At 28.8% G+C, this 22594-nt stretch overlaps 1 protein-coding gene across 1 annotated transcript; it reads left to right on the forward strand.

The window, feature by feature from the left end:
- Window positions 1–9391: 9391 nt before the first annotated feature.
- LOC147807519 (uncharacterized) lies at window positions 9392–21909 on the forward strand. Its single transcript, XM_087166564.1, has 3 exons — window positions 9392–10657; window positions 13539–14865; window positions 21774–21909. The coding sequence occupies exons 1-2, from the start codon at window positions 9495–9497 to the stop codon at window positions 14836–14838; spliced, it is 2463 nt and encodes an 820-aa protein (XP_087022690.1). The 5' UTR covers window positions 9392–9494; the 3' UTR covers window positions 14839–14865; window positions 21774–21909.
- The last annotated feature ends 685 nt before the right edge of the window (window positions 21910–22594 follow it).

Below are 22594 nucleotides of genomic sequence, written 5' to 3' on the forward strand. Positions count from 1 at the left end.
GCGCGCGTAGCGTAAAATTTCATTCATATTTTTTTCGCTAATAATCGTTTGCTAATCTTTTTATTTTTACTTCTTTCTAACTATAAATTACAATGCCTCTATCACAGGGCCGGGATAGCCTGGTCGGTAGGGCACTGGGCCCATATCCAAGAGGTCGTGGGTTCGATCCTCGCCGGCCGAAGACTCCCCGTGTAGTAAATGGTGACTGATGCACGTTAAATCTGTCGAGTCTCAAAGTCCTCCATGTTCCCACAACAAATCAATACCTCTGGGGGTACTGGTCCAGGAGTTTCCTTGTCTTCTGGATTGGTTCAAAATTACAAGGCTACGTAGTTGAACGTAAGTAGTCGTAAACCCATGAAATTGGGTCGGCTGTTCAACGACGGTTATAAAATTATAAAATAAAATGCCTCTATCACACGAGAGAAAAATAAGTGCAACCGTAAGTGTAACTGCAAGTGTAAGTGAAACTCTAAGCGCAATTCCTCCGTTCGGAGTTGCCGATAGGGTTGCTTAATTGCCTGAACGGTTGCATGTAATTGGGTTACCATATTTTGTTATTTATCTTTACTTTTGGCTCATATTTAATTATATCATATGATTTTATTATATCATAGTTTCTCAACGATGTTCGTAAAGACGCTGTAGAATATTGATTGATTTTGATTTAATTTTTTACCTTTGTATTTGTGTTAAGTCCTTTTTTCAGCAGCAAATTAAAATTCTGAAAACTTTATTTTCCCATTAGTGAAGTAGCATAGTATAAAAAGGATTATGATTTCTACCTCATAATGTAAAATGATATTAAGATATCAATGAATTTCATGTTGTGTCCCTAAAAGGATAAGGGGGTGAAAGGGGGATGAACTTAAATACTATCTAGAATTTTGACGATTTTTTTTTATCTTGATTTGAGTGACTAAGGTATAAAACATGGTGCGCAGCGTTTTTAAAAAATGCTTAAAGGTGCTTGTTTTCGATTTTCATTTTTTAAAGGCCCTTAAAGGTGCTTTTCTTAATAAGTGTTTTTAAAAAGTGCCTTATTTTCCTTTTTCGAAAATGAGATTTATGAAAGGGAATGTCGATTTTCGCCACATATTATGTAAAAACGTACTTTTCACATTTTTCTATTTCACGTTTTCAGAATTCATTCGTCCCGCACTGGACTGATCGTTAAGACACGGTTCCCAGCAGATCACCGAAGTCAAGCATCACTGGCTATGGTCAGTGTGCGGGTAGGTGACCACTTGGATCAGTCTGCGTAGGGACCGAGGGTGTGCGGTATGGGTCCTCGTTAAACTGTGCTACCGCAAAGTGCTCAACTTCGCTCGCAGGTCGTCGGGCTACCGAGGCGGGGGTGCCATCCCCTCCGCAGAGGATCAAAATTGTGATGGCATGTCTTCGGATCATCCTCCGGGATGCTTCCCAGACCGTCGCCAATAGCCCATTGTGCAGCTCTAGTGCGACGAAATTAATTTACATTACATGAAGGGATCATCAATTTTATTCATTTACACATTGCATATCAGGAATATCACTTTTATGAAAATTATTTTTTCCAATTTCTTAGTAAAATTGCTTTTTAAATATAAGAGGATTTTCAATGTCATACTTATATTTTATTATTGTAAAACTTAAAACATTCATTATTGGTATAAGATAATTTAATTAAAATTTATAGGATTTATTTCAGGACAAATTTATTGTAATATACAGTATATAGATTAAAATCTATTAATAACTAAGAAAAAAACAATATTTTATTAAGAACATACTTTTTGTGTATCATATTATTTTGTTATAGCCTTTTACGTGTTTTGTTTTGCATTTTAAATAATACAAGAATCAATTTAAAAAATAAAACATTTATTGTCAAGTGAAACATTTAGAACATTATTCATTTTTATTTCTTATTTTTTAATTTCTTCCATAAAAACAGTATTACATCTCTTTCCTTCTTTACCAGACAAACCTTACAGGATTATACGAAATATCTGAAATAAAAGAAAGAAATCACTTTCATGATAAAATTTTACCAACACATTATTAGAATAAGGAAGATTAAATGCCATTAATTTGAAATCATTTAAGTCCTTAGGTATCCCTTTTAAACTTATTTAAAGTTTGACAGATATTTTGATTATAGTTCTAAGATTATTCTATACTCTAGTGAAAGATGGTTGGTGTGTTTGGTTTTGTAGTTCTTATGTTTGGATTGAAATTTGTTTCAAGAAAAATAAATTGTATTTATAAACGAACACTCTTAAAAATATAAGTATATTGAAAAATTAGTAAGGTACACTTACATACTTACTGTCATTATGGAAAAGCTAAGTATTAAAAGATAAATGAAGTATAAATAAAAAGTAAAGTATCATTAGTTAACTTTGAATAATTATAAACAAAATATTATGCAAATCATCATACACAAAAAAAAATAGAGGGGATGAATGTAGAAACAGACAAGGAGATTGGGAATTTGCATTTTTAATAATTACTTTTTATATATAATATACTACCTTTCTTGTAATACTTTTCAATAATTACTGGAAAATGGGGTAACTTTGTGAGAAACAAGGTAAATATTTACCACACATATTTTCGAACTTGTTTTAAAATGAGATTTTCAAAAATTAAAAGAATTCTTAGGGAAGAATAAAGTAATTATTTCACTAATAATTTTAAAATTTTCAAATAATCGGACACATGCTTTTACAATCAACAGAAATAAAGATTAAAATTTAAAAATAAAGAAATATAATCATTATTATACTTTATGTTATAATAATGTAACAAAGTTTGGCGAGTTGCTTGGCGAATATTTCAAAGTAAAGCTTTTCGCCAGTATAATTCCTTACATATATAAAAATAGAAATTATTTCTATTTAAAGTAATTAAAACTTTGATCGGAACAAATTATAATAAGTTTTAATTTTATTAGCTTAAAATAAATAAATATTTTAAAAGAAAATTTATCGCAAAAATAATGTACTATACTCACCGATATTAAAATCGTGTGCAGGTTCCTGTTATGGTAGTACATCAACTGCATTGAGATGGTCATCTCATAGTGCGAAAGTATTTTTAATGCTTTCATTTTAAAGGAAATGTTATTATTAAACTAAAAACTTGTTCCGTCTCATCTATAAAAAAATTTCATCCGATCATCCTCTTCCTAACGTCGCCGCCATTTTTATTTACATTTGTATATGTCATCACATAAAATTGAAACGTCATAAAAAGCAAACGATCTGATTGGTTCATGAAAGAAATTGCCTGAACGGTTGCAGATATTTCGTGCAACCGTGATTTCTATATCACACGAGGATATTTTTGAAGAAATTTCACTTACAGTTGCACTTACACTTACAGTTACACTTGCAGTTGCACTTATTTTCTCTCGTGTGATATAGCCATTTAGTCGCTTAATAATTTATTTGCAATTTAGTAAAGAAATTTGAATAAAACAATTTTAATAAAAAACATTTTATTCAAGGAATGTCTAGTTTTATAAAAGCGTGCTTCTGATAGAATATGATTATACACCAGATTGTGCTTATATTTTATTTTTTGATTTTGTTTTTCAATAACTGATACAATTTCAATAATATACATACGTATGCATAGATTTGGAATAATATATTTATCAATTTCTTGAATATATATTTAATGAATATTAATAAAAATACGTAGTCAACATTTTTAAGCATATTTCACAACATTGCAAATTTTATAGGGTAAACTAACGAATGAAGGAACACTTAAGCTTAGCTTGCCTTTAAGAAAAAATCATGAAAATTTCAAAATTTTTAATTTTAGCTAAATGGTGGTGTCGACATATTTGTTATTAAATACAAATTATGTAAAAAAAATTTAGATAACTTACATAATATTGTTTTAAGCTTTTGGTGGTTTAAATAATAAGTAGTAAGATAACCAAGTGAAGGAACAGTTTTTACCAGTGAATAAACACTAAATTTTCCAGTCAGTGAACACTTAATTTAGAGAATGTTTGATGCTCGTTAGGAATCCATAGGCCACACAAATGTCTAAAAACAAGATTTTTCTTGGAATTACAACATATAACCACAGTTAACATGGAAAATGTTACTTTTTTTCAGTCATGGAATAGAAAGTAAAATATGTTTGAATACATAATTTTAAAAAAAATGTTTTCCCTTTTTTTCTCACAGTTTAATAGTCCGTTCTAAATTATGAATGTTTATCATTGCGTAATCCGATGATGTTTTTATTATTATTATAATTTGATCACTTTTTTGTTTACTCCTTTCCCCATATTTTTTAAGCTACTTTTTAATCTTTTTAAGTATTTTTTTTTTCTCTTTGTCGTATTTTCTGCTTTAACTTTTTTTTCAGCTCTTTCAATCTCTTTAAATTTTCGTTCTTTTTCTGAAGTTAATGCAAAAAAGTAATTTTTTTCTTTTGATTTAACCTTCCTCTTTTTTCCAAATTTTCGGCCAATGTAATGTATCTTCGAAATTTCTTTTGAGGTTCCAGTACCATTTCCAGAATTCCTGACTGGATAAAAAATGAGAAAAAGGAGTTTCGAAGTTTGAGTAAAATCCATCTCTCATTGACTTATATCTAGTGGGTCTTCAGCAGTACTTACCATTTACTTATGGAACCAATTGTTTTTGCAACTAACAATGCCTCAAGAGGACCTATAACAAAATCAGTTTTCAAGATACTTTCATTATCAATGTTAGTTGTATCAGCGCCAAAATTTGATTAACCAAATGTTCTTTTAGAAATAAATTCTTCAATATTGAGAAAAGCACAGGCTATTGGATATTTGGGAGATTAAGCTTTTCTGTCGTCAATGTTCCTTTAAAAATTTGATAACATAACTTGTGAGATTTCCTTCTCAAGCTTCTGAAGAAATAGTGCATCGTTACTCTCGAAGCATGTATTTTGTTGATAAGTTGTCTTGCTCATTAACTCTTGGTGTCTGTATTGCACGCATTTGTTAAAGTCAACGTTTTCTACATCGAATGGAAAAATATCTCATTTCATAAAAGCATTTTAACTTCATCAGTTGATGCTTCAAAATCTTATTTAAAAATGGATGTAAAAATTTTCCCGACATATTGCTTTACAAATCTTTTAATATCTAACCGGAGATTTCCCTGAATTAGGTAGAAAACTAAACCAGAAAATTTGTTTTGATGAACATAACTTGCTCAGTTTCAAATTGATATGAGATTTATACCTATCCAAAACAAGCAAAATAGGGAATTTGATAGCATTTTTAATTAGCCATGTGTAGAAACATTTGCAATATATTTGTAAAATGTTGCTGCGGTCATTGTTTCACTTCATGAATCGCTTTTTCCAATGAAATATATAGCAGGGACTGATTCTGTAATATCTCAAAGAATTCTTCAGTAAGGAAAAACTACCAATTGAGATACTTTTTCTTTCATAGGTACTTTAGAATATAAATCCTTATAATTTTTAGGGCCAAGGATTTTTCCCGTTTAAGGGCAGTATTCAACTCTTGTTTCGTTCGCATTGTAAATACAATCACTTTCTAAACGAATGCCAGGGCTACTTCCCTCCTAAAGATTCATCTAAAGTTCTTAGAACCAGTATTTCGAATATTATTCTCTAAGGGAAGTTTTGCCTTTTGAAATTATCTTCGCATTGCACTGAGTAATCGGTGGATGTCACCTTAAAAAAAACTTCACCAATTTTTCACCTGGATGATTGTCTATAAATGGATTTTTCCTACCAGTTCCCGTCTAGACGTTAAAGACCACAATAAGATAATAACTTAGCTAATTATTAGCACAAAGGCCTGCAAAGAAATTTTCTATTCAAGCTCTTATTATTATATTTAGTTGTTATATTTAATCAGTAAACATAGTTTATTAAGGTGTCTAAGGTATGATGTAATAACTAATCACTACATTTATAGCGATAAATAATTAATAAATTATTATTATAAATCTTTAAATAAATTTAGCAACTAAATTTGCATTTTGAAATGAAATTGTTATAGGAACTATTCATATAACATTTAACTGAATATTAGGTGTCCTTTATATCGCAGAACTACTAATTATCCATGTAAAACCATATTTCACACATGCTGTTCATTCACTGGGAAATCTATTCCCAGTGAAGAAACATGCTTGTTTCTTCACGGGTTAGAAGTTGTTTTTTGTACTTTTAACATAATTTTGATGTATAATATGACTAAAAGTACAGGAAAATTAAAAATTTTCTTTTATTTTCATTAACTTGAAAAAATCCCAATAAAGGAACACTTGTTTATTCATTGGTTTTTCATTGTTTGGTAATCCAGTTAATAAGCACCCCCTAATCTCAGCACTTGCTTATGTTATGATGCTTAAAATAATTAAAACGTAACTCCAATAACCATATTTTGAATTCTCTTTTTCACAATGAGAAAAAAAGCATTATTATATGTAATTAATTGTACTTTAAACGGATAACTACCACCACTGACCTTATAATTGTGTCAAAGAAATAAGGCATTGAACAGATACTAACAAATTCAAAACTTTTTCCAGAGAAGACTTTAAGACCAGGTAACTCAATGCATTGTTAGATGACTTCCTATTGTTAGGTAGTAAGCTACTGTTACCAATCAATCTAAATTAAAACGTTTAAAATCTTATTTTTAAAAAATATCTATGAAATGTTCTTTAACTGGGGTGTGTTCCATCACTGGTTGGTTTACCCTATATCGTTTTAATCTTGAAAGAAATTTCCGGAAGTGTTTCACAAGTGTTTCGCAGAACTATTTTACCAATTATTTAATTAAATTTTGACATTTTTAAGAATCTTATTCTTTACCCTTTTACGTTTATTATTTCTTCATTAATATTTTAATAAATTATTTTAGTTCTTTAATTTAGGTTTTCTTTAAAGTAAAGTTCCTTTCTAAATTATAGACAAGTTTTCTTAAAAAGAATTATTGTCTGCTACCTAAGAATTAAACATTGTTAGGAAATTAAAAACATTCCGCTGTTTAAAATTATTTAACGCAAAACAGCTTATTATTTACTAAGCATACTATTTTTTTTTTTTTTTGAAAAAATATCTCAGTATCTTAAATGTCGTCCTAACATCTTAGTTGCGAAATCAAATTTTTAATTATCTGACTACGTGTGATTCACTAATTATTTCATTATATCTTTTACTCTTTCTTTATGATACCAAGTAGATTTTTTTCCTGATAATATATCTAACTATTTTGTTTAATTTTTTACTTTAGCACGATTCCCAAGATATTATTGTAGTATAATTTGTTATCAGGAAAATGCCTTATTTTGTTAAGCAGGAAATACTAAAAATTGAAATTTGTAAGAAGATTCTGAAGCCGTGCTAATTTTAGAGTCATCTGATTTTAAAAAAATGCTATAAAAATACGCAATTTCCGAACTTATTTTAATTAAAAAAATAAATAAACGTGGCAAGAAGGCTAACATACTTTTTACAGAAACTGTGAAAACTAATTTTTCCTATATTTCGTCAAAAGAGGATAAGAATGATATTGCTCCAAGGCCCACTCAATAATTTCGCTATTTCCAGAATGAAATCTGTTTGATCGAAACTTATTATTCCTTGAAAATTAAAACGAGGGAAAAATTAACTTTTATTATTTATCTAAGCTTATTCCATTTATTTAATGATAGCGGTATTAAGGTTAAGAATATGCAATGGAAACCCCGTTTACTATTATACTATAGATGCATTAAATCATGTAGCTTGAATAATTTATTTTAAGCAAATTATTTAATAATTTTAAGCAAATAAGGGTGTAAAAATAAACTCGATCAAAATACTCCGAAAGTATACCCTAAAATATATGTAGAATAAACTTTGGCATCGATATATAAAAAATACCTGTTTGATTTATTTAATTCACCATTACTTAGTTCAAAATAAAATTTTTTAGTTATACTTTAAACTAACACTGATTATATATATGATTAAACTAACATTTGATTCAACTAATTAAATTCAAGGCAAAGTAAGTCTGTCAAAATAGCAACGCCTGCATTTAAGCTACCGTTTTTTATTTATTTACATCCTGATTTTGTACGAATGCTTTCATGAATCTCCCGTCCCCAAGGGGTTAATGCTGTAAAAATGATTATCCTTAAAATTTTGTATATTGCTGAAATAAGATAATTTGATTTTAGTATGAAATCCTCGAATAAATTTAGCAAAAACAGCATAATCTAAACAATATCAGATAAAAAGTTCATGTATTTAAATTCTAAAAACTTAGAAAATCATAAATAATTTATAAATCGATTCAAGTTTTCTTTCAAAGGACATTAAAATAAATATTTTTTTGTGTGCTTTTTAGACAGAAATCAACTTAAAAATTGTCTATTGCCTAAAAACTTCGAGATATTTTCTATTAACTATTAATTAAACCTCTCTGAGCAATCACAAAACATTATTTAAATTTTTTTACAGTCATAGTAGCATGGTTGCCTAGCAACCTAGTAAAATTAAGCATTCCTCTTTTGAATTAGTCAATGGGATATCTTAAAATATTCATTTGCGCAGGCGACTTTTTTTGGCGGTTTTCTGAACTATCGCCAAATATATAAACCTTTATTGCGACCCAATTTACGATCCAATTTTTTTAAAATTTTGTCTACCCCTCCCCCCTTAATTCAAGTGTCTAGATTCCAAATATGTAACAAAAAATCATATGTTTATTCAGAGAAAGTACGTTTTTGTGTCTGATTTCGTATATTAATTAATAGTTAGCACTAATTAATTAGCATATTTGAGGTCACCCCCAGGAACCATTAAGATTGACATCTAGTTCGTGAAAATCCGATCATTAGAACGAAAGTTATTCAGGGTGATTCGTTATTTTTTTTTTTTTTTTTTTTTTTTTTTTTGCGGACTGTACAACTAGAAACTGCGATGTCATCATTAGATTTTTTTTTGTGTAGTTAGAAATCATGCATTTCAGTAATAAAAGTGTTTTAGCGTTGTTTTAATACTTTTTAACTATCAGAAATTTTTTGTGTTACTTAAATAAATATTTTAAAAAAATCTATGAAAAGAAATGTTTGCATTTCCTGTCTTTTTAAGGAACAGTAGCAATCAATCACGTTAAAAGAACATATTCCGTAAATTCTGGTTTTCATCAATATATTAAGATGACATATGATATCATGAAATTCAGATACTTATAAATTACTTTTTACGAAACATTAATTTTTAAATGGCAACTTGATTAATATTAGGAAATTTGACGTAACTAATAAGATTAGGGATGATGAAGTTTCGCTGACATTTAAAAAAATTTCGATATCGATATTTATCTTTATATTGTAGATAAGATATTAAACTCTTTCTAACACCTGAACAATATTAAATAGGGATGCTAGTTTAGAAATGAAAATTGAAAAGGTCACTGGTTGTTATTCCCTTAATAAAATTATTCAGTTTTTATAATTACAATTCACGCAAATATGGCCCTCTCTGTGAAAAATAATTTTGATTCACGTGGTTTCACATGCTTTTGGAGGATCGAAAATTTTAATATTACACCAGGCAGTGATTTCAAAATATGTTCTCCTTTATTTCAAACTAAAAAGTATAAGTCAAATTGGCTCATATTACTAACAGAGAAAGACGAATATTTGGCAGCATATCTTTATATGAAGAATAATCCAAAGCTCTGGGACGTCCATTTTTCATTGTCACTATTAAAAGGCTCAGATTGGGATCCTATTGTGACAAATGCAACATATGCATTTAAAGACGGTGGTGATATTTGTAATGTGCTTAAGATGGTAGGTATGCAAAATTTGAAAGAAGACAAATGGATATTTTTGCCCAATGGATCATTAACAGTTAGTTTTCGCATATGGATCAACAAACTAGACTATGAGGATAATCAGTGCCTGATGATATCGAGATTTGATAGTAAAACAGATTTGTGTCACAGACCGATAGAATATTTTTCAAATTTGAAGCCAATTCATTTTGCATATTTTCCTCCTTCTTACGAATTTCAGTCCAACAAGCAGCTACTCGACGATGGATATCACACAACAAAAGAAGTAAAAACTCAAGTCACTCAAACCGATACAAATCTTGATTTCAAAGATGCGGATGAGTTACTCAGGCTCTTTAAAGAGAAAGATTTCAGTTTTGTTACCCTCAGAACATCGAACAGAGATTTTTTGGTGCATAAAGCTATTCTGTGCGCTAAGTCTCCAGTCTTCAATGCCTTGTTAGAGAGAAAAATGAAGAAAGATGGCTGTAACTTGGTAGACATTGATGATATTGATAGCCAAACTATGGCAACACTCGTTCAGTTTCTTCATTTTCAGCCATTGGGGGATTTAAAATGGGATTCCGCTGTTACTTTGTACTATGCTGCCGATAAGTATCAGATAGATTTACTAAAGAAAGAGTGCGTCCTGCTGTTGAAAAAAGAATTATCTGTCGAAAATATTTGTGACGCTTTACTTCTTGCCGATTTACATCAAGACAAGAATCTTATGAGTTGCGCGCAAGAATATTTTTGCAGAAACTCCAAATTGATTTTTATCTCAAAACAGTGGAAGGACTTTTTATGTCACACTGAATTAGTTGCAGAAGTTTTGCAGGTGTTATCTGGATACATGTAATGTCATGGCGAATGTATGAAATCTGTTTGGTAAGTTTGAACTTCATTCTATTGGTTCTATACCTATTTTTTAAGTTCTATCTTTTGAGTAATTATCTTTCTCAAATGTACGCTAAATTCGTTATTATTGGTGCAAATTCCCATTGACCAAAAACAAGCAATGACGCCTGAAACACAATTTTTTTCCAACCAAATGGAAAACGGTACTTTTCCATCTCGCCGGTGCAGGCGAAAAAGTCGCCAATGCAAACTAAGTGCAAGTAAATTCAACTGCGTTTTAGTGACTTTTTTTAAATAAATAAATCGACAAAATAGCTGCGAAATTACTTGTGCTGGTGATATGGTACTTGGAAAACTGTGTGCCAATATATTATTCTTTTAAGACTCTTTATTGAAACAGTTAATAGTTAAGTTGTAAAAATGTTATAAATTTGAAGCACTTCTTTGTCTAGTTATCTTTACAAATAAACTGTGATATAAGTTTTTTAATCGTTTGTTCTAAAACATTAATTTTAATATATATTTTTTTTTATAAGATAAGCTTAAAGTATAGAATAGATGGTCCCTCTGATATTTGGAGATTTGAAAGCATGCCTATGTATATACATATGAAAGTAAACAAAGAACCAATCACATAACGATATATCGAAATTGTGGTAACCCTATGCTGACTTCATTAAAAGTAGAGACAGCAAAAAAAGAATATTATGGTAACAGGAAACAGCTTCAGTCAAATTTTACAATTGAAATTTGTCGCCAAACGAAGGGGCCCTCGATTCTGCACTTTAACTGAAAATTATTTTTTTTTGTTTCCCTGATTCATTTTTCATTAAATGTACAATTTCTAGCGATTTATTATCAATATGGCCGAATTTGTAGAAACTTTTCTGGTTGACGAGATGTTATACAACGTCAATATTCGTTAAAACATAATCAACACTATCATTCGTCAAAATGAAATACTTTAATTATTTATTTGCTGATTAATTCAAGTCTAATGTATTAATATGCAGGATGTAAATAGAAAAATCCGAGTATTTATTTTTCTATAAAAGTAGTTTGTTTATTTTTTTTATATCTTAAGATCCTAGTTGATAGATGAATTCAATTATTCTAAAAATAATAGAATAATAAAATAAGAGATAAAACAACGTTTTAAAAGATCTATATTGTGAAAAAAAAATTATAGGCATGTTGGTATCTAGTGCTATTATTCTTTTAGCCGTTTTCGGAGGAAAACTGCTTAAACAAAAATTTAGTATCTGACGAACAGTTTCACTTTTTAGGACAAAGGAAAAAATGTAAGTTCGGCAAGAACCTTGTGTACGCTGACCATCAGATTTAGAAAAAAGTAAGAAATAAAAAATGAAAAGGAGAAGAAACTGACAGTAAAACAATTTTATTTTTGATTTCCGGGAGGAGTAAAATATTCTAAACCAAATTGCTTAATCACAAACTGTTCATAGCCAAATACTGTTTGTCACCACTACTATCTCGCAGTTAAGAAACATTTCTACATTATGCAATAATTGTTTTAAAAAAATCTTAGCGGTAATGACTACATTTTTCCTCTAAGCTAAAATGAAGTAAGTTTTTTTATTTTTTCGATCTTGATGATTATTTTCTGCCCTAATGCTAACTGGGTGTTATTTTTAAAAGATTATACTGTATTTTAATGAATAGTAAAGGAGCAAAATGATTGTATTAACTTTATGCATGAAACGTAATTTTTGTTTTAAAGTTATACCGTACAGTACTTTCTATATATTCAATTTTAATTGCTAAATAAATTTAAAAGTTTGCAGACAAAAAAAAATGTTTTATCTGAAACATTAATTAATGAAATACCATATTTTCTGTTATTTTAAATACTTGCTACAGTTGGAATATAGTCCAACCCAATTGAGACACTGTTCGTAATTGTGATAGTGTCGCTTATAACGAGAGCATAGGATCCGAGACAATTCAATAAAGAAAGAAGGGTAGTCGTTAATCCGAAAATTATCAAAAATAAGAGCTATAATATATACAAAAGTATTGTACTCGAAAAGGTTTAAAAATAGCTTACGTCTTTTCACAATCTTTCATTGAAATTGCCTCTTCCCCATTTTTGCTGGATTCTATATTTTATAAGTATTTAGTCAGGAATATAATGCACATAGGCAGATGAGAAAATGTAAGAATAGAATCTTCTTAATTGTTTGCATAACAGCATCCTATGCCAGTTGTTTCATTGTGCGATTCAGGACAAGATATGTAAAACAAATTTCATATTTTTTCTCTTTATTATTTATTGACATATAATATGTGAACACATTGAAAAAAAGGATGTTTTAAATCCCTTTACGGATGAAATTTCCATAAATTGCAGAATTCTTTTCTTTTGACACGTTCACTAATACATATAATTTTCAAGAAGTTTTGCAAAATTCTTCCTAAAATCCAAATTATGCTGGCAATAATAGCATTTTATGTAGGCCTTTTTACTTTCAACAAACCTTTTAGGGGACATTTCCTCGTTAAATCTGTAGACTCATAATAAAAGTATTTAACTGTTTAATCATCAATAAATATTCTCAATTTAAAATGAGCAAAGCGATCAATTTTATATTAGTTCTAAACAATTTATTTTTATTTATTTATTTCTTTTTCGAAAAAAAGGTATTGAAATTATCAGTTAAATAAGTTGAAAAAGAGATTAATTCTAATAATTAATATAAGTTCACCAAGTAATCTTAAGAGTTATTTCAAGAGATTCCACTAAAACAAACTTTAGATTTTAATTAAAAAAACAACGAAACTTTTGATTAATTTAATATGTAGATTGCATTGTTTTTATCTTATACCTATAGATAAGATAACATTCATCATCATTCAGAACAATAATTAATCTCGATGCTATTGTAAGATCCGCAGTGAAAAGAGGTTATGTTATAGTTATAGTCTCGTTTAAATTTCAGTGTATATATTTTATCGTGTTATTGAGTGTATATATTATATATATTTTTTACATCATAATGGCATTATCAGTAGAAAATTACGCTGACCCACATGACTTTACTTGCTATTGGAGAGTTGAAAACTTTAAAACAAGTCCTAACTTATCTATTGAAAGTCCATCCTTTGAAATCAAAGAGCTGAAATCAAAATGGCACTTAGAAATCGCAGTAAAAGATGGATTCTTGGGAGTTTTTCTTTTCAAAGCGACTTACCCAAAGAACTGTCTCACTAGATTTAGCATATCTGTATTGACGAGCACAGAATGGGTTTCTATTTCAGAAAATCCGGATTATAGATACAATAAGGGTGATTGCAGTGGATATGGAATACTCAAGGTAACGAGTTTGGAAAAACTGAAAGGAAAACCATGGGTTCATTTACCCAACGGGTCATTGACAATAAATTTTAGTGTCAGGCAAAACAAGTTAGAATCCGAAAGATCTCAGTGTCTGATAATATCTAGAATGGGAGATGACAGCGAATTGTGGCACAGACCCGTCGAATACTTTTCAAATTTGAAACCGTCTGATTTGCTGTCTTTTCCGCCAACCTATGATTTTCACTTCCACGAATTGGCATTAAATGATAGAAATCAAAATCAAGAAACGAAAACTCAGACTACTCAAACCGAGACAAGCGATGATTTGAAAGATGGCAGTGCACTGATCAAACTTTTAGAGAAAAAAGAATACAGTTTTGTAAGACTTCGAACACCGAGCAAGGAATTCGTTGTTGACAAAGCTGTTCTGTGCTCTAAGTCACCTGTTTTTCACGCCATGTTCGAAGGTCAGATGAAGGAAAACGATTGGACTTCAATTGACATTGATGATATTGATAACAATACTATGGCTTTACTTATTCAGTTCTTGTATTTTAAACCTTTGGAATATCTTAATTGGGATGATGCGGTCACACTCTATTATGCCGCTGACAAGTATCAGATTGATTCGTTAAAAAAAGAATGTGTCGTGCATTTGAAGAAAGAATTATCCGTCGAAAATGTCTGTGACGCTTTCTTTCTGGCTGATTTGCATCTAGACAAGGATCTTATGACTTGCGCGCAGGAATATTTCAGCAAAAACTTAAAATTAATTTTTACTTCGAAGCATTGGAAAGATTTTTTGTGCCATACTGATTTAGTTGCTCAAATTCTATATGATTTGGGGGAAAATATGTGAAGTATTATCTTTTAATAATTTATGCTGGTAAGTTTTAAACAGCTCTTGTCTTGCATTAGATTAATAACTTTATTTTAGAGTGAGAAATAAAGTAGAGGTCCTAAACATTTATTGCCTGAAGGTGGCAACAGTAATTTATCATAAGTCTATGTGTCGGACATGTTCTCGAATATGGATGGTTGATCGTGAAATCTAAGCAAAGATGGGGCTAGATGCTAAAATTCGTTGTAAGACGTTTGGTTTTATACTTCCAAATGATTTTTAAGCCAAAGCTTGAGAAAGGGTGCCATCAAATTTTATTATACTTATAGTGTTTATAATATAACACGTTCTTTCAATTTAAATTGAAACGAAACAAATATTATAGGAATTTGGACCAATCGGCAAGCATGCTATGCCCTGCAAGATGCACCCCAAAAAAATAACAAACGGTGATATTTCGCACCGGTGTAGCCAAATAAGAGATAACACTCAAAACATGGTTAACCTTACACTTTATTTATATCGTGATATTAATATTCTGAAATTTGTTTTAGCCTCACAACTAGTTTGAATTGTTGAATTACAGGAAACTCTTATGAATTACAGGAAACTTTAAATGGTTGAAAAGACACAGTTTAATTGTGGTCAATAAAGGTGGAATTAAGTCATTAAATGGGACACGAAATGCACTTTCTCTGATTAAATCTAATTTTTCTTCGGCATTTTTTAGTTTTTGCTCTTATAATAAGAAGGTAATCGCAATTTTGAAATTTTAGCCAGAATTTATAAGAAATCAGCTGAAATGTATATGAAGTAGATTGAATAGTTGCTAAGAAGAAAAAAACTTCAAAAAAATGCGATGATGGAATTATGGAATTATTATTATTTACTATATTTTATCATATATAATAATTTTTTTTAAAAAATTTAGAGAATACATCATTTGAAATGTAAAACTTTGTAAACCTTAAATTTCCAGAAATGTTTAATGTTTACTAAATTAAATAATAGAAAATATAAATTTATTTAAAAAAAATATTTTTTATTAAAGTCTTAAGGTAAAGGAGATATATAAAGGGATGAAGGAGATACATAATGGAATTTATCAGTTTCTTAAATTTCGTTTCCAATTAAGGGAAAGTCCCTTTAATCATTTCCAAAGGAAAAGAGGGTGCCACGTTGTGATGCGTTGGCAGCCCCTCCCTCTCCTTCCTGTACCTTTGTTTGAATAAAATATTGATAACATCATTAGTGGAAAAAAAAATTTAGGAAACGATTTTTTTATGAATAGAAATTTTCTTTTTATTAATAATAAGCTTTATTATTGTCAATAAGATGGTATTGGTATCGTTATAGGAATCAAATAAAGAAACATTCCTTCTAAAACTTTCTTGTTTTCGTTTAGAATAAAGGAAAACAAGTAATTGGTTTAAAACTTAGAACGCCACCCTCTTTCTGCAGCATTTCTGATTGTTTTTCATTGGTGTTGTTCTTCGGGAGTTTCATTAGAGCGGTTCTCTCTTCTCCGTAGATACCTGTACACCGTCCGTAGATTATTAAGCATAATTTAAAATCCAACAAAAATTAACTTTAAGAAAACAAAATTCAACTTTTAACAAAAGATAATTTAACTTAAAATAGAACAAAATTTAACTTAAAATATGGAGTAATGAAGCTGCATATTATGGTCAGTAGGGGATTTCCCCTGCTATGGTCCTTTCATGTATGGGCAGGTTAATAATAATGAAGATTTTATCTTTTTAATAATAATAAGCTTTATTATCGTCAGTAAGATAAGAAAAATTGCGCGTGCGAGCTCCTTCGTCACACGAATTCTCCCCCTCTTCAGTGGGCGTAATCCTTAATCAATCTTCAACTGTCAAAATCGGAGAAGAAAAATCGGAGGGGTGAAGAACTAAGATGAAGCTTGAAGAGGGCTGCTAAAGGATTATCCTTCATCGCCTCTTATTTGCAAATTATTTATAACAAGCTGATTATAATGCTGATTAGTAGAGGAAAGCACGTGTTTTTTTGAAAGTTATTATCTTGAATGAAGTAAAATAATTCTATATTTATCACTTAATATAAATGGTGTTTTAAAAATCATACATTTCCATGAATTATAACTTAATGTTAGTTAATAATTTTAGTTTGCAGTTATTTAATTAAATTTATGTTATGTTATTAATATTCAGTTATTAATTATTATTAATTTCTTATAAACATTGCGTAATGTTTCCTAAATATAAGTTCTCAAAGGTTTTAATGGTGGTTTCAATTTTTCCTTGGTTTACATTTATGCGCATTTTAATTTTTCTTAGTTATGATACTCAACTTATACCAGTTTTTTCATTATTTCGATTGTAACTTAATGATTTTAATGCTAAGTTCCCCTAATTGTAGTTATTTAGTTTAATTTACGTACAATGCAAATTTTTATTAATTATAGTTATTTTTTATCAAAATTTTGTAAAAAAATTTTAGGAAAATTTTCAATTTTTTAAATGTCAAAAGTTTTCATTATTTTGATGTCATGTCATTTAAACTTATTTTTTATCTCTATCATCTATATTTATTTATTCGCTATTATTTACAATTATACTACTGTTTTATTAAAAATATATTTTGTGAATATTTGGATTATATTTGATTTTTTATTATTTTTCAATCATGGCTATGCGTGGAAATTTAACTGTAGCATAACTCTTATACGAATAATTTCGTAATCTCTTCTTAAAGAAGTAAATGTTAGGGAAATCTGTTTTTAACGGTTAACAAAATGTATTAATAATAATAAGAAATATATATAAGAAATACACATGGAAATCGAGAAAAAAAAGTTATATATTCATTTATTTAAATCGAAAGTCTTATCTCTTTACAGGAAGGGTTTATAAAATGAAAAATTATGCTCGGGCTTTCAATAGTTGCACAATATATACATCACAGTATATGTCATGCCCTGCGAAAGATTTTATTCATTGCAAATTTTTCTTGCTGAAAAGCAGAAAATTTTGTATTTGCTATTTGTTTATTATGCTACATACATACATACATACCTTACCTTTGAAAAAATTTAGTCAAAAAATAATTGTGTCAGTAAGTATTACAAGTAAGTACAGTCAGTATTTTTACAATAAAAGGCATATTTTAACGAACTCTCAATCTTTAAAAATGACTTTTCATTTCAAATCTTAAAGATAATAATTAATGTATTATAAAAACTAATAGAACCTTGTTTCTTTATTATATTAATTTTTTTCGTCGCCATTAGGGGATAATATAACCTTTTACTAATCTTTTAACCTACTTTTTGTATTAATTAAATTTTCTTTCCTATTGCTATAAATGCTATAATTATATATTAATTAATATATATTAATGTTATAATTTAAAATAATATTTTAATGTCATAATTTAAAACTGAAAAATAAATCTTTATTTATTATTTTCTAAAAAAAACCATCACTGCTTTTGTACAGTAAGTGCCAATGCAATAGCCAAGGTGTATACAATCGCCGATGTCGACAGAATAATTTAGTCAACAAAACTTTATGTTAATAAAAATCAGATCATTAACTTAGGTCTAAAACTTAGGTTTTCGTTTAGGATGAACGGAAAGAAATAATTGATTGCAGAATTAGAACGCTGCTATCCTTTTGCAGTATTTCTGACTCTTCTCTGACTAAACTTAAAACAAAATTTATCTTCAAATATGAAATAATGAAACAGAGTTTAACTGTTTTTATTGATACTTATGCCGAAGCATGAAAAGAATTTAAATTGATTTTATAACCATTTACTTATAAGCGTTTTATATAATATAGATTATTCAATATTTTTCATTATATGATTTTGTTTTCGTTCATTCTATACATTTTTAGGTGTTATTGCCTTGCAGTACACTTAAATTGAGATTTTGCAAGCTTTGTTTTCTGGTTTCATATTTATAAAAAAAAAAAAAAAAATTGAGGATGGCTTTGGCAGAAATTGTGAGCAGATCTTTATAATTTTTGTATGGTATATGTTAATAAAAATTTAAGATAATAGATAGCATTTTAAAAATATTCAAAAATGTATAGGGGATTTATTTGTCTTCCCACAATATTTTAAAAAGATTTGAATGATAAAAATTACTTTACGTACCGTCAAGTGGGGCTACTTTGTGCAAATTCAAATTTGGCACTTTTCAAGTGCTGCTATTCAGTATTATGTTTTCTTCACTTTAAAAATGTGTGGAATTTGAAGATAGAAGTCTCCTCTATTACTACGAACAATTTTTCGAATTTTAAAACAATCTCAGAGTGTGTTTTGTTTATCCAATGTTAACAACTTTCCGAGAACGTCGGATGTCCAAAAGTGTGCGTCGAAACTTTAGCTGTGAAATGCAAAGACGTTGATAAAACAATTGTCGTAAGTGCAAAATTTTTTATTTATATATTAATAAACAATTATATCATGTTAGCGTTAAAAAATTTTGAAAATTAATAACAAATAAACGGAAAATGAAAAAAAAAATGCACCGTGGGGCTACTTTGTGCAAAGTTTAATTAGTTTTTTTTTTCGACAGAAAAATGGTCAGACGTTATAAAAAAATACATGGAACGAGAAACTACCGTGATTACACTTTAGAAAAGCTGCAACAATGTTTGCAAGCAGTTGCTGGTGGTATGTCAATTGCAGAAGCTTCTCGGAAGTGCAAAATCCACAGAAATACTATCTCTAATAAAATTCACAAGAAATACGTTTATCAATATTATAAATGTTAATGAATATGTAATAATTATTATTTTTGAAATTTCATCTATTTCAATGTTCAAAAGATGTATATGGTTTCCTTTTGTTTAAGCTCAAATGTTTTGAAATAAACATTCTTTTTAAGAAAAAATTCTTTATGAAAAATGGTTTTTTAACGCTGAAAATTATTTTCAAACTAATATCTTTACATATCTTGATGTTTTTGTTATTAAAAATGTCAACACTTAACTTTTTTACAAATTTCATATCAATATTTTACTAAAAACTTGATTATTAAACTGAATTCCTATCGCTGCACAAAGTAGCCCCATTTGGGGGCTACTTTGTGCAAGGTATGTTTTGACTTATTATTTGTAAATATTACACACAAATAATACCAATATTGATCAAATTCACTCGTCTGAGTCCAGTTATGAATATAATATCGATAAATTTTACTAAAGTTTGAATTAACATAGTTTTTTTACATGTCAAAGTTCAAAAACTGCGAAATCATGCACAAAGTACTGGTATTATCTTTTTATCTTTCAATATTTTATTGATATCATAAGGTAATCAATAATTTGCAATTCAATTCCGTGTTATTTCATAATGGCACGTATTCTTTATCAACAGAAAGATAAGAATAGCGAAATCGATACCAAGAGAATAAGTTAAAAACCTATGTCTATAACAATTATTTATTTATTTTTCGTATTAAAATAATTTTTGTAGTTATTATTTTCATCCAAAATGTTTAATTGAAACATGCTGTAGCATCTTTCAATTAAACAATTCGTTTAGTCAATAAACTATATTCACTTCAATATATTTAATAAATTATGGCTTATTAAATAAATAATGTCAAGAAACTGAAACTGTGAGATATCATTTGATGAAAAAGCTTTATTTACTTCAAAAAATATACCGCTTAATTTACACTAATACGAGCTGCTATGACGTTATATGAGGACTACAAGACTTCCGGTTTGATTTGATTTTTGTTTTTTTAGGATATTGGGTGAATACTAAAAACAAATTAATGAAAAATATATTCTTTTTGCACCTTCTAATTTATATATTTTTTTAAACAAAAACAACGAAAAAAAAACGCTGTGTCATGACAGCAGCAGTGACTATATTTAGATATTAGCTAATAAATCAACGTATCGTGTTTATATGTATCTTTCTAAAATTATAATTTAGTTTTTTGGAAATTATAATCAGTCATTTTTCTAAGCGTCTAGCTAAGTCGAAATATTTTCTTTTGAAACTGATATTTTTCGTTTAGTACATTTATCCCATATACTTTGGGGCTAACTACTCACACAATCGACGATTTACTCAATCAGTTTAAATTTGCTAAGGATTATTGTAGTGAAGCATTATGTTTTTGTTATAAATAAAGAAGTATATCGAATGAGACTACTAGAGCAGCGAATGTTACATTAGTTAATTAGCGTAAAAGTAAATAGGTTTATCGTAAACGGCCTAAAATAAATCAGGTTAGTTGAACAATGATTGATATACTTCCTAATTGTCTTCTAAGTATCAGGGCTTATTTTATTTTATTTTATTTTATTTTATTTTATTTTATTTTATTTTATTTTATTTTATAACCGTCGTTAAACAGCTGACCCAATTTTGGATTAACGACTACTAATGTTTAACTCTGTAGCATTGTAATTTTGAACCCAATCTAGAAGACAAGGTAACTCCTGGTTCAATGATTGAGGTATTGCCCTTCGCATAAGACTTATAGATGGAATTGACCCCCATTTGCATCACTTGCAAAGAATCACGAAAACCTTCCATGGTTCACCTGATGGTAAGGGGACTCTAACCCATGATCCGTCTACCACTGAGGATATTTTGCGTCAGCAATGTGATTGGTGTGAGCCAGGTGCGAAATTCGCATCGACCAGCTATCGCTGGGATTCGATCCCGGTTCATCTCATTGGAAGACGAACGCTCTATCTTCTGATCCACCCCGCATTATCAGGGCCCATTGTAGTAATCCTCATAGGTATTAGACATGTGACAAAATGTAAACAGATTTTTCCAATTGTGGATTGCAAAATGACAGCGAGACTTCGCTAAGCCAGATTTTTCAATTAACCTAAGACATATGCATTTATTCTATTGTTATTCTTTTAAATATTTAAATCTGTTATTCTTCTAAAACTTTTATTTACGATTTTTTTTCTTCCTTTCAGATGCTTGAGATGACAAGGGATTATTGAGAAATGCCTACAAGCAAAAATGAAATCTTTAAAGCCATGAATTTTGTGAACTATATTAAAAATATCTTAAAGAGTTCTGATTTCCAAGTTTGAGAAAGCTATATGTATTCTGGAGAAAATATGTGTTTATTCAATTCTTTTCCCTCTCTGTCTTTATCGAATAATAATATTCTATTTAATTCTGAACATCTGAATATTCTTATTTTTCTCTTTTTCTGTTGTATTCGAACTGTTAGCTCTATTCGGTGTCTGGTAAGGTTAATTAATTTATCACATTGCTTTATTTAAGGGTTTAAAAAATTTAAATGTTATAAATCACAACTCTAGCTACAAAGAAAACTTAAGGGGACATTGAACATCTCGCTGAACGAAAATGCGGCGTGAAGTGACTTTTGCAATAACTGCTACAAAAAATTTAATTTTAATGATAGGTTTCTAAATTTTTTAATATTTATTTGTTAGGTTTTTTTTAATGTATTTCTGCAGTAAAATATACAAATTAAGTTAGACAATAATTTTTATTCATACAATTTATAGGCAAATTTTTAGTTAAATTTTCAAATTATGTCATCAGTAAGGTACATATAAAACTACAACTACTCAATATAATTGTCTGAAAAAAATTATACACACAATATATAGCCTAGAGTATACAGTATACCTAAAATTAGACTAAAATGCACAATTTTTTGCAGAATAAAAAATTGACTGTTTCAAAATACCAATTTCTGCTGATTTTCGGCAATTAAATTTTACTCCAGATTTCAAAATGTTTAAATTTTTAACTAAATTTG

This window comes from Parasteatoda tepidariorum, chromosome 6 (assembly GCF_982258835.1).
Source record: "Parasteatoda tepidariorum strain Cologne lab strain chromosome 6, Ptep-v5.0, whole genome shotgun sequence".
Lineage (NCBI taxonomy): Eukaryota > Metazoa > Arthropoda > Arachnida > Araneae > Theridiidae > Parasteatoda > Parasteatoda tepidariorum.

What these genes read in the sequence shown, in the direction of transcription:
- LOC147807519 (XM_087166564.1), top strand. Translation starts at nt 9,495, where the DNA reads ATGGCCCTCTCTGTGAAAAATAATTTTGATTCACGTGGTTTCACATGC. An exon ending in CAGGTGTTATCTGGATACAT is followed by an intron (nt 10,658 to 13,538) that starts GTAATGTCATGG and finishes ATCATCATTCAG; the next exon opens with AACAATAATTAATCTCGATG.